General features: G+C 40.8%; 1 protein-coding gene across 23 annotated transcripts in view; it reads left to right on the top strand.

Moving 5' to 3' along the window:
* The window catches only part of LOC106875122 (inositol hexakisphosphate and diphosphoinositol-pentakisphosphate kinase 2), a 139,959-nt gene that overhangs the window by 83,834 nt on the left and 42,278 nt on the right, over window positions 1–13,847 (top strand). For all 23 annotated transcript variants that reach the window (XM_089344104.1, XM_089344086.1, XM_089344102.1 and 20 more), the window contains 5 exons: window positions 8,098–8,164; window positions 8,914–9,055; window positions 9,391–9,617; window positions 11,855–11,988; window positions 13,435–13,549. In XM_089344104.1, coding sequence (XP_089200230.1) covers window positions 8,098–8,164; window positions 8,914–9,055; window positions 9,391–9,617; window positions 11,855–11,988; window positions 13,435–13,549 — 685 coding nt within the window. The remainder of the gene's footprint in view (window positions 1–8,097; window positions 8,165–8,913; window positions 9,056–9,390; window positions 9,618–11,854; window positions 11,989–13,434; window positions 13,550–13,847) is intronic.

Genomic DNA, 13,847 nt, shown 5'->3' with positions numbered 1-13,847 from the left:
TTAAATAATAAACCGCGATAGGTGAACTGTGATATGGTGAGGGATTCCTGTATATTCCATCTGTGACCACCCTGTCTTATGTTCAGTCACAGTGTATCTAGGACTACATTGTCTAATGTGTCCTTCCTTGTTGTTGTTTAGGCCCCAGATGAAATACAAACCCATGCTAGCATGGAAAGCGGACGTTAAACGATAATGATGATGATGATGATGAAGATGATTGGTTATTCCCGCAAACTGAGGCACCAGCAAGTTGTGCCTTCAATTTCTGTGTCTCGTTACTGTCCTGTTTCACACTTTGTAAACAAGTGTCAGACAATGTGTCTTTCACTCAGAGAAAGGATTTTGTGGCTTGCTTGTGGAGGTAGTAGCTCTCTAAACTTTTTCCACTTCATTTTTTTCCTTACCTGCTGTGGTGTATGCGTGCGAGTAGATGTAATCGCCTTACCTCAGTTTTCCTTTCGTCGACAGCGAGTCTGTCTTGTGGTATCCGATCCTCGAAGCTTGCCCTGACCCGAAGAACACTAGGAATAGCAGCTGCTTCTCCCAAACCTAGGCCCTCGCTTGGCACGTCCTCTCCTGACCACGACCCCGTTCGAAAAGGGCATGAAATCCCGATTGAGGCTCCCTCTGCCCTTCTTCCTCTTCCGGTCAACTCGCCCTCCCGGTCAACTCGCCCTCCCGGGCAACTCGCCCTCCCGGTCAACTCGCCCTTCCGGTCAAGTCGCCCTTCCAGTCAACTCGCCCTCCCGGTCAACTCGCCCTTCCGGGCAACTCGCCCTTCCGGTCAAGTCGCCCTTTCGGTCAAGTCTACCTTCCGGTCAAGTCGCCCTTCCAGTCAACTCACCCTTCCGGTCAACTCGCCCTTCCGGTCAGCTCCCCAGTCACTGACGTCATACCACATCTTGTATACTTACAGAACATCCTCAAACACTGCAAATTCAGTTGCCTCACTTTACAGAATCTGTCAGCTATTTCTCTAGAATCTTCTGTGCATTTGGAAGAATTTCTTTCCTGGCTGCTGTCATGGCTAAACTACTTCTGCGAGTCTGCTACCTACAAAGTCTTCTTTTTTCCTGTCTCTCAACCACTGATTTTACAGACCCTTCATACCCCATGTTTATATGGCTATTCCTGGTGATTCAGCTGCTTTTCCTACCTTCACATGCTCAATCATAATTTCAACCATGCAATTCTTGACTTCTGGAGCTTGTCTGTCTGTTGAGTCCACTTACAGAAGTCTCTCCATTTCCATTCTCCCATACAATTTTCTCCATTCAACAGTCTCTCTTAGTAACATTTCTATTCTCGTTTCTAAGCAGCATCAGCGAGGGCAAATGTTCCTCTGTTATTGTGTATGGATACTTTGCCAGTACCGCCTGACTGGCCTTCGTGCTGGTGGCACGTAAAAGCACCCACTACACTCTCGGAGTGGTTGGCGTTAGGAAGGGCATCCAGCTGTAGAAACTCTGCCAAATCAGATTGGAGCCTGGTGTAGCCATCTGGTTTCACCAGTCCTCAGTCAAATCGTCCAACCCATGCTAGCATGGAAAGCGGACATTAAATGATGATGATGATGATATATATATATATATATATATATCACATAAAAGCCCCCACTACACTCTCTGAGTGGTTGGCGTTAGGAAGGGCATCCAGCTGTAGAAACTCTGCCAGATCAGATTGGAGCCTGGTGTAGCCATCTGGTTTCACCAGTCCTCAGTCAAATCGTCCAACCCATGCTAGCATCGAAAGCGGACATTAAATGATGATGATGATGATATATATATATATATATATATCACATAAAAGCCCCCACTACACTCTCTGAGTGGTTGGCGTTAGGAAGGGCATCCAGCTGTAGAAACTCTGCCAGATCAGATTGGAGCCTGGTGTAGCCATCTGGTTTCACCAGTCCTCAGTCAAATCGTCCAATCCATGCTAGCATGGAAAGCGGACGTTAAACGATGATGATGATGGTGATGATGTATTGTTTCACGTTGACCAAGCTGCTTTTTGATCCAGAACACCTAATCCTCTGACCCTTTCTTGCCACAGAATATTGGCAAAACCCACCTCTTACGTTAAGCTTCTCTCTCAGCTACATATACCTGACATCTCACTACTTCATTCTGGTCCTTGTTCTTCTCCGTTTCTGCCAATCTTTCCAGTGAACTATGGCAACCAGCTGTGGGGTTTGTTGACATCATCTGACAACTTATCTCCCATTAGTTCTGCACTTACAAATTCCTTAAAATTCTTTTTGTTGTCTTAGGAGAGTCATTATGCCAAGAATAATGCCATAATCTCAGGTTCAATTCCACTTCTCTTTCTTCGGTCAACTAACAGTAAAGAAGTGGGTTTGAACCAGTGTGTGTGTGTGTGTTTTCTTCTTATTGGTGTACCAAGTCTCCCAAGATTCAACGGAATTTGTTTCAAAACACAAATTCACGTCCAGAGTCTTGGGAACCAAGATATGGAAAATTACATATCCTTTACTTGGAGAACCGGTAAGGGTTGGCAACAGGATGTGGTTTCACCAAGTCACATCCAACCCTTGCTCACATTGAAAATGTAAAAAAAGTTTGTGATGATGATGATACTGTGTGCATATATGAAATGTGTGTGTGTATACATGCATGTATAGATATATATATATATGCATGGATCCTACACACACAAACATGTGCACCTACATATACAATATACATATGCACACATGCATATATATATATATATCATCACCGTTTAACGTCTGTTTTCCATGCTGGCATGGGTTGGACGGTTCGACTGGGGTCTGGGAAGCCAGGAGGCTGCACCAGGCCCCAGTCTGATCTAGCAGTGTTTCTACAGCTGGATGCCCTTCCTTAACGCCAACCACTCCGTGAGTGTAGTGGGTGCTTTTTACGGGCCACCAGCACAGGGACCATAGGGGGCTGGCAACGGCCATGATAGGTTGGTGCTTTTTACATGCCACCATATATATATATATATATATATATATATATATATATCAATGTAAGATCCAGGGATTTCTTTCCTGCCTGCTGTCATATATATATATATGTGGGAGAATGTACGAAAAAACAACAACAGACGAGGACAGGTGGTGTAAATAACAAAAGGATGTATTAGTATGACGCTCGGGAATACGGAAAGTCTTTTATATGTATATATATGTATGTACTGTAAACAAACAGGAAACAACTTCTATCTCATTCCAGGGTGAAAAACTAGAGGTAGTCGATAGCTTCCGCTATCTGGGCGACCAAGTTAGTAGTGGGGGTGGGTGCGCTGAAAGTGTAGCTGCTAGAATAAGAATAGCCTGGGCAAAGTTTAGAGAGCTCTTACCCCTGCTGGCGACAAAGGGACTCTCACTCAGAGTAAAAGGCAGACTGTATGACGCATGCGTACGAACAGCCATGCTACATGGCAGTGAAACATGGGCTGTAACTGCTGAGGACATATGTAAGCTCGCAAGGAATGAAGCCAGTATGCTCCGTTGGATGTGTAATGTCAATGTGAATACCCGTCAGAGTGTAAGTATCTTGAGAGAAAAGCTGAACATTAGAAGCATCAGTTGTGGTGTGCAAGAGAGACGATTGCGCTGGTATGGACATGTGGTGAGAATGGATAAGGATAGCTGCGTGAAAAAGTGCCACACCCTAACAGTTGAGGGAACCCGTGGAAGAGGTAGGCCCAGGAAGACCTGGGCTGAGGTGGTGAGGCAAGACCTTCGTACATTGGGCCTCAGCGAGGCGATGACTACTGACCGAGACCTTTGGAAATGTGCTGTGCGTGAGAAGACCCGGCAAGCCGAGTAAGATCGTTGCCAGTGCCCCTGGACTGGTTCTTGTGCGGGTGGCACATGAGATGCACCATTTTGAGCGTAGCCGTTGCCAGTACCGCCTGACTGGCTCCCGTAGGATTTTCGAGCGAGATCGTTGCCAGTGCCCCTGGACTGGCTTGTGCGGGTGGCACATAAAAGACACCATTTCGTGCGGGTGACACGTAAAAGCACCCACTACACTCTCTGAGTGTTTGGCGTTAGGAAGGGCATCCAGCTGTAGAAACTCTGCCAAATTAGACTGGAGCCTGGTGTTGCCATCCGGTTTCACCAGTCCTCAGTCAAGTCGTCCAACCCATGCTAGCATGGAAAGCGGACGTTAAACGATGATGATGATGATGATGTATGTATGTATACGTCTGTTCTTGCTTCTTACAAACTGCTCGATTGTCTTCACATTTCAAAAAGAGTCTCCTTATAGTTTTAGTTTCTTGCTAAACCAGCCCCTACCACATTTTTCTTTGTTTTTTTGTTTTGTTTTCTCCTTGTTTGAAGTTTTCCAATTTTAATGGATCATCTTTTGGTTAATTGCTTGTGTTTGTTCGTTTTGCTTGCTCAAAAGTTTCCAGTTCCACTTATGTCTTCTTCTTTTTCTTCTTTTTTTGTTTTTTTTTTCTTTATGATTTTTTGGTTTGGAGTTTCAAATGTATTTTACTTTAGCCTTTCTCCCTCTTCTGTTTTTTTTTTTACTCTTCTTTTCCTTGTTACAGTCACGGGACTGTGGCCATGCTGGGGCATAGCCTTAGAATGGTTTTACTCAAACTAATTGACCCCTACCCCCACCGTATTTATTTCTCGTCTTAAATTTGGTACTTATATCAGTCTCTTTTGACAAAACATGTATATATATATATATATATATATATATATAGAAAGGGGAAATATTTACTTTGCTACGAAACAGTTGAGGCTTGGCGACATGAAGGGTAACCAGCAAGGGACAGAAAATCTGCCTCCACAATTTCAGTCTAACCCATGCAAGCAGGGAAAAGTGAACGATAGAATGATGATGATGATGATGATGGTGATGGTGATGGTTATTTAGTTCTCTTTAGTTTAAGAAACAATGTTTTTTTTTGTCTTTTGTTTTCATACTAGTTTAATTCCACTGTGTGACACCTTGAGCAAGTATTTTCTGCTCTGGCCTTGAGCAGACGAAAGCCTTGTGAGTGGATTTGGTAGATGGAAACTGAAAAGAAGAGCGTGATATATATACATATATATATATATATACAAGAATATAGGCTATAGCCTTTTCGTGGTTGGATGATTCGGCATCTATTTCTAGCATTCAGGAATCCACATTTGCTGGTCATTCCTCTTATTCTTGTATGTAATATAATTTTAATCTTCGGATTTTTTAATATGCTAGACCACTGGTTTTAATTGATCAATATCAATTTCTACCCTCATTAATAAATTTTTATATATATATATATATATATATATATATATATATATATATATATATACTTTATTGAAAAGCAGCAGAAATATAACAAAAAAATCGTTACTCTGAGTTTCGCGTTCCCGTTCATTGGACTGAAACTCAGAGTAACAGTCTTTTGTTATATTTCTGCTGCTTTTAAATAAAGCATATTACTCTACCTCTGGTATTTGAGTACTCTTTTTTCCACCTTGTTGCACATGAAATGTGCTTACTCCGGTATATATATATATATATATATATATATATACATACATACATACATATATATATATATATATATATATATATATATATACACACACACATATATACATGCATACATGTGTGTGTATATATATGTGTGTGTATGTATATATATATGTGTGTTTGTGTGTGTATATATATATATGCGTGTGTGTGTATATATATGTGTATATATATATGTATGTGTGTGTATATATATATATACCTATATACATATATAGATGTATATATATGTGTGTGTGTCTGTTTGTGCTTGTTTCCCCACCATCGCTTGAGAACCGATGTTGGTGTGTTTACATCCACATGAATTAGCAGTTCGACAAAAGAGACCGCTAGAATAAGTACCAGGCTTACAAAGAATAAGTCCTGGGGTCAGTTTGTTTGACTAAAGGTGCTACTCCAGCATGGCCGCAGTGAAATGACTGAAACAAGTAAAAGTTAAATTGAGGGATGGTAAGTGGTGGTCATGTTTGGAGTGCGTGTGTTTGTTTTCTCCCTTTTTATATTTTTGCTTATTTAATTGCTCTTTTTTTCTTATTGTTGTTGTTTTTTGCCCCTGCATGCTCAATGTAGAAACATCTTATTCTTAGTTTGTTTATTTTTTGTTAATTGGATCCCCCCCCTTTTTTTTCGTTTCATATATATATATATATATATATATATATATATATATATATATATATATATACACACATATATATACATATATATATACACACACATATATATATATATATATATATGTGTGTGTGTGTGTGTATATGTATGTATAGAGATAACAGCAAACTGAGAAACATATAGAAGAAATATATTTATTCATTTATATATATATATATATATATATATTTAAATGAAATATTCAAACACTGAAATTTGAAGTTAGATGTCACTACTGTTCATATCATCTGTGGATAAATTCAAAATTTGATGATATCACCAGTAGTAGCATTGGTGGAACGCAGTTATGATAGCTTTAAGGAGCTATGAAATATCGTAATGATGCTTAATGAGCATCTAGCTGCTAGAAATAAGAGCGAAGTCTTAAGTAATCCACCGTAGCACACCAATATAACAGAGAAAAACAGTATGCGAGGAAAACAGACCGAATTAAAACATTTAACAACACAAATAAAAATATTATGCAATTACGGATATCCACAAACCAGGTTTCTGCTTTTGGTTATTCAACCTTGAGCTTCGTCAGTGTGGACCACCAGTTTAAATTCATGACTGTGCAACTGGTTTTGTTTTGCGCCAAAATCAGAACACATGGTGCGTAAAAATATTTAAATGAAATATTCAAACACTGAGATTTGAAGTTAGATGTCACTACTGTTCATATCATCTGTGGATAAATTCAAAATTTGATGATATCACCAGTGGAATGCAGTTATGATAGCTTTAAGGAGCTATGAAATATCGTAATGATGCTTAATGAGCATCTACCTGCTAGAAATAAGAGCCAAGTCTTAAGTAATATATATATATATATATATATATACACAAATTAAAAGGGTAAAGGTTTATCAATTTATTAATTTATTAATAAATCAACAATTAATAATTTTTACCAAGCCCTTCGGTATGTAAGCACCATTAACGGTGGAGAACTTATTTAAAAGTTCATATACATTTATAAACATAATTAAGGGATCAGCAAATATTTGCTTCACCATATTCCGAAGTTCAGAAATAGCAGCTAAAAAAGCTGAGACTCCAACAGATAGCATCACTTGTAACTCACAAAGGCAAAAACAAGAAGAAAAAAAAAACAAGAAAAAGTTTTCCTTATTTTTTCTTCTTGGTTTTGCCTTTGTGAGTTACAAGTAATGCTATCTGTTGGAGTCTCAGCTTTTTTAGCTGCTATTTCTGAACTTCGGTATATGGTGAAGCAAATATTTGCTGATCCCTTAATTATGTTTATATATATATATATATATATATATATATACACATACACACACACACCTATACATACATAAATATAGGTATACAATATACTCAAATTTATGTAAGCATGTATCTACATATATTTATCTCTGTGCAGGAGTGGCTGTGTGGTAAGTAGCTTGCTTACCAACCACATGGTTCTGTGTTCAGTCCCACTGCGTGGCACCTTGGGCAAGTGTCTTCTACTATAGCCTCGGGCCGACCAAAGCCTTGTGAGGGGATTTGGTAGATGGAAACTGAAAGAAGCTCGTCGTATATATGTATGTATATATGTGTGTGTTTGCGTGTCTGTGTTTGTCCCCCCCCCCACCATCGCTTGACAACTGATGCTGGTGTGTTTACGTCCCCGTAACTTAGAGGTTCGGCAAAAGAGTCCTAAAGAATAAGTACTAGGCTTCTAAAGAATAAGTCCTGAGGTCGATTCGCTCAACTAAAGGCGGTGCTCCAGCATGGCCGCAGTCAAATGACTGAAACAAGTAACAGAGTAAAGAGTATATATATACACACACACATACATCTCAAAAGAAACTTGTTTCTTAAATTCGTCATTAATCTTTCTCTCTTTCTCCGTTCTGGTTCCTCTTCTGAACCCCCCCCCCCCCCCCAGTGTCAAAGAACGCCTGAAGGAGATACTGAACCAAGACCGTGATTTCAACGAGGCTGACTATACAAAGGTAAGAATGTTTCCTCTTCATTTTTAAAGAAAAAAATTTTTTTGTTTTTTAATTGGTTGATTCCTGAAGAAAAACATCATCATCATCATCATCATCATCGTTTAACGTCTGCTTTCCATGCTAGCATGGGTTGGACGATTTGACTGAGGACTGGTGAAACCAGATGGCTACACCAGGCTCCAATCTGGTCTGGCAGAGTTTCTACAGCTGGATGCCCTTCCTAACGCCAACCACTCCAAGAGTGTAGTGGGTGCTTTTATGTGCCACCGGCATGAGGGCCAGTCATGCGGTACCGGCAACGGCCATGCTCGAAGTGGTGTCTTTTACGTGCCACCTGCACACAAAAAGCAAAATCTAAATACCTCGGTGTTGATAGACTTAGTTGTAAGCAGGGCTGCGGAGTCAGAATCGGAATCATGGAACCGGAATCGGAAATAATTAAGGGGTAGCTGGAGTCAGAGTCTGTAAAACTAAACCGACTCCGACGCACAATATCTTTATTCTTTAATATAAACCAGTTCTAACAGACGGGCCTACCCTAAGTACAAGCATATGCATATGCTTTATGGGATATGTAGACCACAATCACTTGATTACTTAAACAGGGGCCAAGTGTTGGAGTCGAAGATTTTTGTTTCAACTCTTCAGCCCCGGTTGTAAGTTGGTAATCATTCCAGCTCACTCTTTAAACTCTCTTTCCAAAGGACTTAACTCATCACATTGTATTGTTTTGTTTTGTTCTTAAACAGCTTGCGGCTACTGGAAGTATATCGATTCAAAATGCCATGAAGTTTGTACAGAATCCCCGCAAAATGTGCGAGAAAGTTCACGATATGGTGAAGGAGATAACCACCAAAATTCGCTCCCTGAAACTAGAACTCAAAACTCGTGGTAAGTAAACTTCATCACTATCGCCACCACCTCTGCTAACACCATTACCCTCCGTCCTTGGCCACTCCCAATACCAACTCCATGACCACCCCCACTGTCTTGGCCACTCCCAATGCCAACTACATGGCCACCCCACCAATTCTGCACACAGCGACTCCTACCACCACCGTCTTTGGCCACTCCTACCACCACCTTCTTTGGCCACTCCTACCACCACCTTCTTTGGCCACTCCCACTGCTACTAAGCAGTCACTTTTACCACCTCAGTCTACAGCCACTCCCCATTCTTCCCACCACCACTACTGCTCGCCTCAACCTAGTTTTCCCTATTCCAGAACTGAAGTTATACCATGGCGAATCCTGGGAGTTGCTGATCCGTCGATGGGCAAAACTCGAGAAGGACTTCAAGACGAAGCAGGGCCTCTTTGATGTTAGCAAGATCCCCGACATCTATGACTGTATCAAGTACGACTTACAGCATAACCACCACACACTGCAGTACGAACGAGCCGAAGAACTTTTCAACTGTTCGAAGGCTCTCGCGGACATCGTCATCCCTCAGGTAAGTCGTTGTTATTTAACCCTGACCACCCCCAGATCCACCCTGATCCACTAGGCCTACGGTCTAAGGTAAACCATTTGCGACTGGCCTGTCTGTTATACAGGCATAGGTATATCTAGGACTACATCATCTAATGTGTCCTTTGTTGTTGTTGCTGTTTGCCTCCAGGTCTGTCTTGATCGAGTAGACCTGAGGACCAAGCTGTTCCATTTGTGACCATTCCATCTGTTATTCAGGCATAGTGTATCTAGGACTACATCATCTAATGTGTCCTTCTTTGTTGTTGCTGTTTACCTCCATGTCTGTCTTGACCGAGTAGACCTGTGGACCAAGCTGTTCCATTTGTGACCATTCCATCTGTTATTCAGGCATAGTGTATCTAGGACTACATCATCTAATGTGTCCTTCTCTGTTGTTGCTGTTTACCTCCATGTCTGTCTTGACCGAGTAGACCTGTGGACCAAGCTGTTCCATTTGTGACCATTCCATCTGTTATTCAGGTATAGTGTATCTAGGACTACATCATCTAATGTGTCCTTCTTTGTTGTTGCTGTTTACCTCCATGTCTGTCTTGACCGAGTAGACCTGTGGACCAAGCTGTTCCATTTGTGACCATTCCATCTGTTATTCAGGCATAGTGTATCTAGGACTACATCATCTAATGTGTCCTTTCTTGTTGTTGCTGTTTGTCCAGGTCTGTCTTGATCGAGTAGACCTGTGGACCAAGCTGTTCCATTTGTGACCATTCCATCTGTTATTCAGGCATAGTGTATCTAGGACTACATCATCTAATGTGTCCTTCTTTGTTGTTGCTGTTTACCTCCATGTCTGTCTTGACCGAGTAGACCTGTGGACCAAGCTGTTCCGTTTGTGACCATTCCATCTGTTATTCAGGCATAGTGTATCTAGGACTACATCATCTAATGTGTCCTTCTTTGTTGTTGCTGTTTACCTCCATGTCTGTCTTGACCGAGTAGACCTGTGGACCAAGCTGTTCCATTTGTGACCATTCCATCTGTTATTCAGGCATAGTGTATCTAGGACTACATCATCTAATGTGTCCTTTCTTGTTGTTGCTGTTTGCCTCCAGGTCTGTCTTGATCGAGTAGACCTGTGGACCAAGCTGTTCCATTTGTGACCATTCCATCTGTTATTCAGGTATAGTGTATCTAGGACTACATCATCTAATGTGTCCTTCTTTGTTGTTGCTGTTTACCTCCATGTCTGTCTTGACCGAGTAGACCTGTGGACCAAGCTGTTCCATTTGTGACCATTCCATCTGTTATTCAGGCATAGTGTATCTAGGACTACATCATCTAATGTGTCCTTCTTTGTTGTTGCTGTTTACCTCCATGTCTGTCTTGACCGAGTAGACCTGTGGACCAAGCTGTTCCATTTGTGACCATTCCATCTGTTATTCAGGCATAGTGTATCTAGGACTACATCATCTAATGTGTCCTTCTTTGTTGTTGCTGTTTACCTCCATGTCTGTCTTGACCGAGTAGACCTGTGGACCAAGCTGTTCCATTTGTGACCATTCCATCTGTTATTCAGGCATAGTGTATCTAGGACTACATCATCTAATGTGTCCTTTGTTGTTGCTGTTTGCCTCCAGGTCTGTCTTGACCGAGTAGACCTGTGGACCAAGCTGTTCCATTTGTGACCATTCCATCTGTTATTCAGGCATAGTGTATCTAGGACTACATCATCTAATGTGTCCTTTGTTGTTGTTGCTGTTTGCCTCCAGGTCTGTCTTGACCGAGTAGACCTGTGGACCAAGCTGTTCCATTTGTGACCATTCCATCTGTTATTCAGGCATAGTGTATTTAGGACTACATTATCTAATGTGTCCTTCCTTGTTGTTGTTGTTTACCTCCAGGTCTGTCCTGATCCTGCAGATTTATGATCAGTGTTATACCAGCTGTGACCATCCTGTCTTTTATTCAGACATAGTGTACCTAAGACTACATTACCTAATGTGTCCTTTGTTGTTGTTTAGTCCCAGGCAAGTCCTGATCCTGCAGACCTATGATGACCATCACGTTTTTTATTCAGACTATGTGTATCTAAGACTACATTATCTAATGTCTCCTTCCTTGTTCTTGTTTATCCACAGGTCAGCACTGATGTAGTGGACCTATGACCAAAGCTGCTTCAGCTGTGCTTGTCCCATTCTTGGTTGACCCCGTTATTTTGAATGACCCCCGTTATTTTCATATATCTATTTCTGTTTCTAGGAATATGGTATTACCAGGGAAGAGAAGCTCCAGATTGGCCAAAGCTTGTGCACTCCATTGTTGAGGAAAATACAAAGTGACCTGCAGCAATGTCTGAATTTTGGTCAAGAAGAGACCACTCGTTTGGACTCTCGGTAAGTGAGGGGCACGGTGATGCGATCTTGGTCTTACCCATTAAGTTCTCTATGTGGGTCACTACTTCCTAACTTGTGTTAAGGGGGCGCCTCGATGATGAATTCATCCAGAGGGCAATCGCATCAGATCTTCCCTTGGATTAGTATAAGTGAAGAGGGGCTCACAACAGTCAGAGCAGATATGGAGCTTGTTTCTAACCCTCGAGTCTTTGCCATTCGTCGCTGGAACCAGAAATGGTTCCAAGGTACTGAAGTATGGCTAAGAAGTTTGCTTTGCTATCACCAAGTGCCACATTGACCAAGTGTCTTCTACTAAAGAGCCAGGCTGACGAATACCTGGTGAGTGCAGTTGGTTGAGAGAAACTGTGTGGAAGCCTGTTATTTATGTGTGTGTATGTATCATCATCATCGTTTAACTGGCAACGATCTCACTCGAAAATCCTACGGGAGCCAGTCAGGCGGTACTGGCAACGGCCACGCTCAAAATGGTGCATCTCATGTGCCACCCGCCCAAGAGCCAGTCCAGGGGCACTGGCAACGATCTTACTTGGCTTGCCGGGTATTCTCACGCACAGCACATTTCCAAAGGTCTCGGTCAGTAGTCATCGCCTCGGTGAGGCCCAATGTACGAAGGTCTTGCCTCACCACCTCAGCCCAGGTCTTCCTGGGCCTACCTCTTCCACGGGTTCCCTCAACTGTTAGGGTGTGGCACTTTTTCATGCAGCTATCCTCATCCATTCTCACCACATGTCCATACCAGCGCAATCGTCTCTCTTGCACACCACAACTGATGCTTATATATATATATATATATATATATATATATATATATATATATATGTTTGTTATTTCTTTACTGCCCACAAGGGGTTACACACAAAGGGGACAACCAGGGACAGACAAACGGATTAAGTCGATTAGATCGACCCCAGTGCGTAACTGGTACTTATTTAATCGACCCCAAAAGGATGAAAGGCAAAGTCGACCTTGGCGGAATTTGAACTCAGAACGTAACAGCAAACGAAATACCACTAAGCTTTTCACCCGGCGTGCTAACGTTTCTGCCAACTTGCCGCCTTTTCTATCTATATATATATATATATATATATGTGTATATATATATATATATATATATATATATATATATATATATATATATATATATATATATATATATATATATATATATATATATATATTTATATATATATATATATATATATATATATATATATTTATATATATATATATATATATATATATATATATATATATATATATATATATATATATATATATATATATATATATATATATATATATTTGTGTGTGTGTATATATACATCTTTGTTATTCTTGAAAAGGGCACACACACACACACACACATTCATACCTATTTCTCCGAAATGCTATGACTGATTTGAACCTGTTTGTTTTCTTTTACAGGTATTCAAAAGGTGTTGCATCTCCGCAGAGGTTTGTAAGAACTCGTCTCTACTTCACAAGCGAGAGCCACATCCATTCCTTGCTGTCGATGATTCGTTATGGAGGATTGTGCGATGTAAGTGTGTGTGTGTTTGTGTTTTTCTATATATGCATATATATATATATATGCGTGTGTTCGTGCACGTGTTGTTTCCATAAGCGATGAGGAGCTTTATCTCTGTTGCTTTCAGTAATTTTTAATGTATTCAAGAAGCCTTACTGCATTTTCTTCTTGTGTTTCATTTTATCTTCAGGTATTGCTAGCTGATTATTTTTTGTATCTGTTCTTCTTCTCTCTCTCTCTCTCTCTCTCCTACTGTATCCATTTGATTTACTCCTCTGTATAAATACTATTTAATACTCTTTTCCTCGCG

Source organism: Octopus bimaculoides, chromosome 28 (assembly GCF_046866305.1).
Source record: "Octopus bimaculoides isolate indiv1 chromosome 28, ASM4686630v1, whole genome shotgun sequence".
Classification (NCBI taxonomy): Eukaryota; Metazoa; Mollusca; class Cephalopoda; order Octopoda; family Octopodidae; genus Octopus; species Octopus bimaculoides.
Note: the sequence above shows the minus strand (reverse complement) of the source record. Positions and strands in the feature narration are given on the sequence as shown.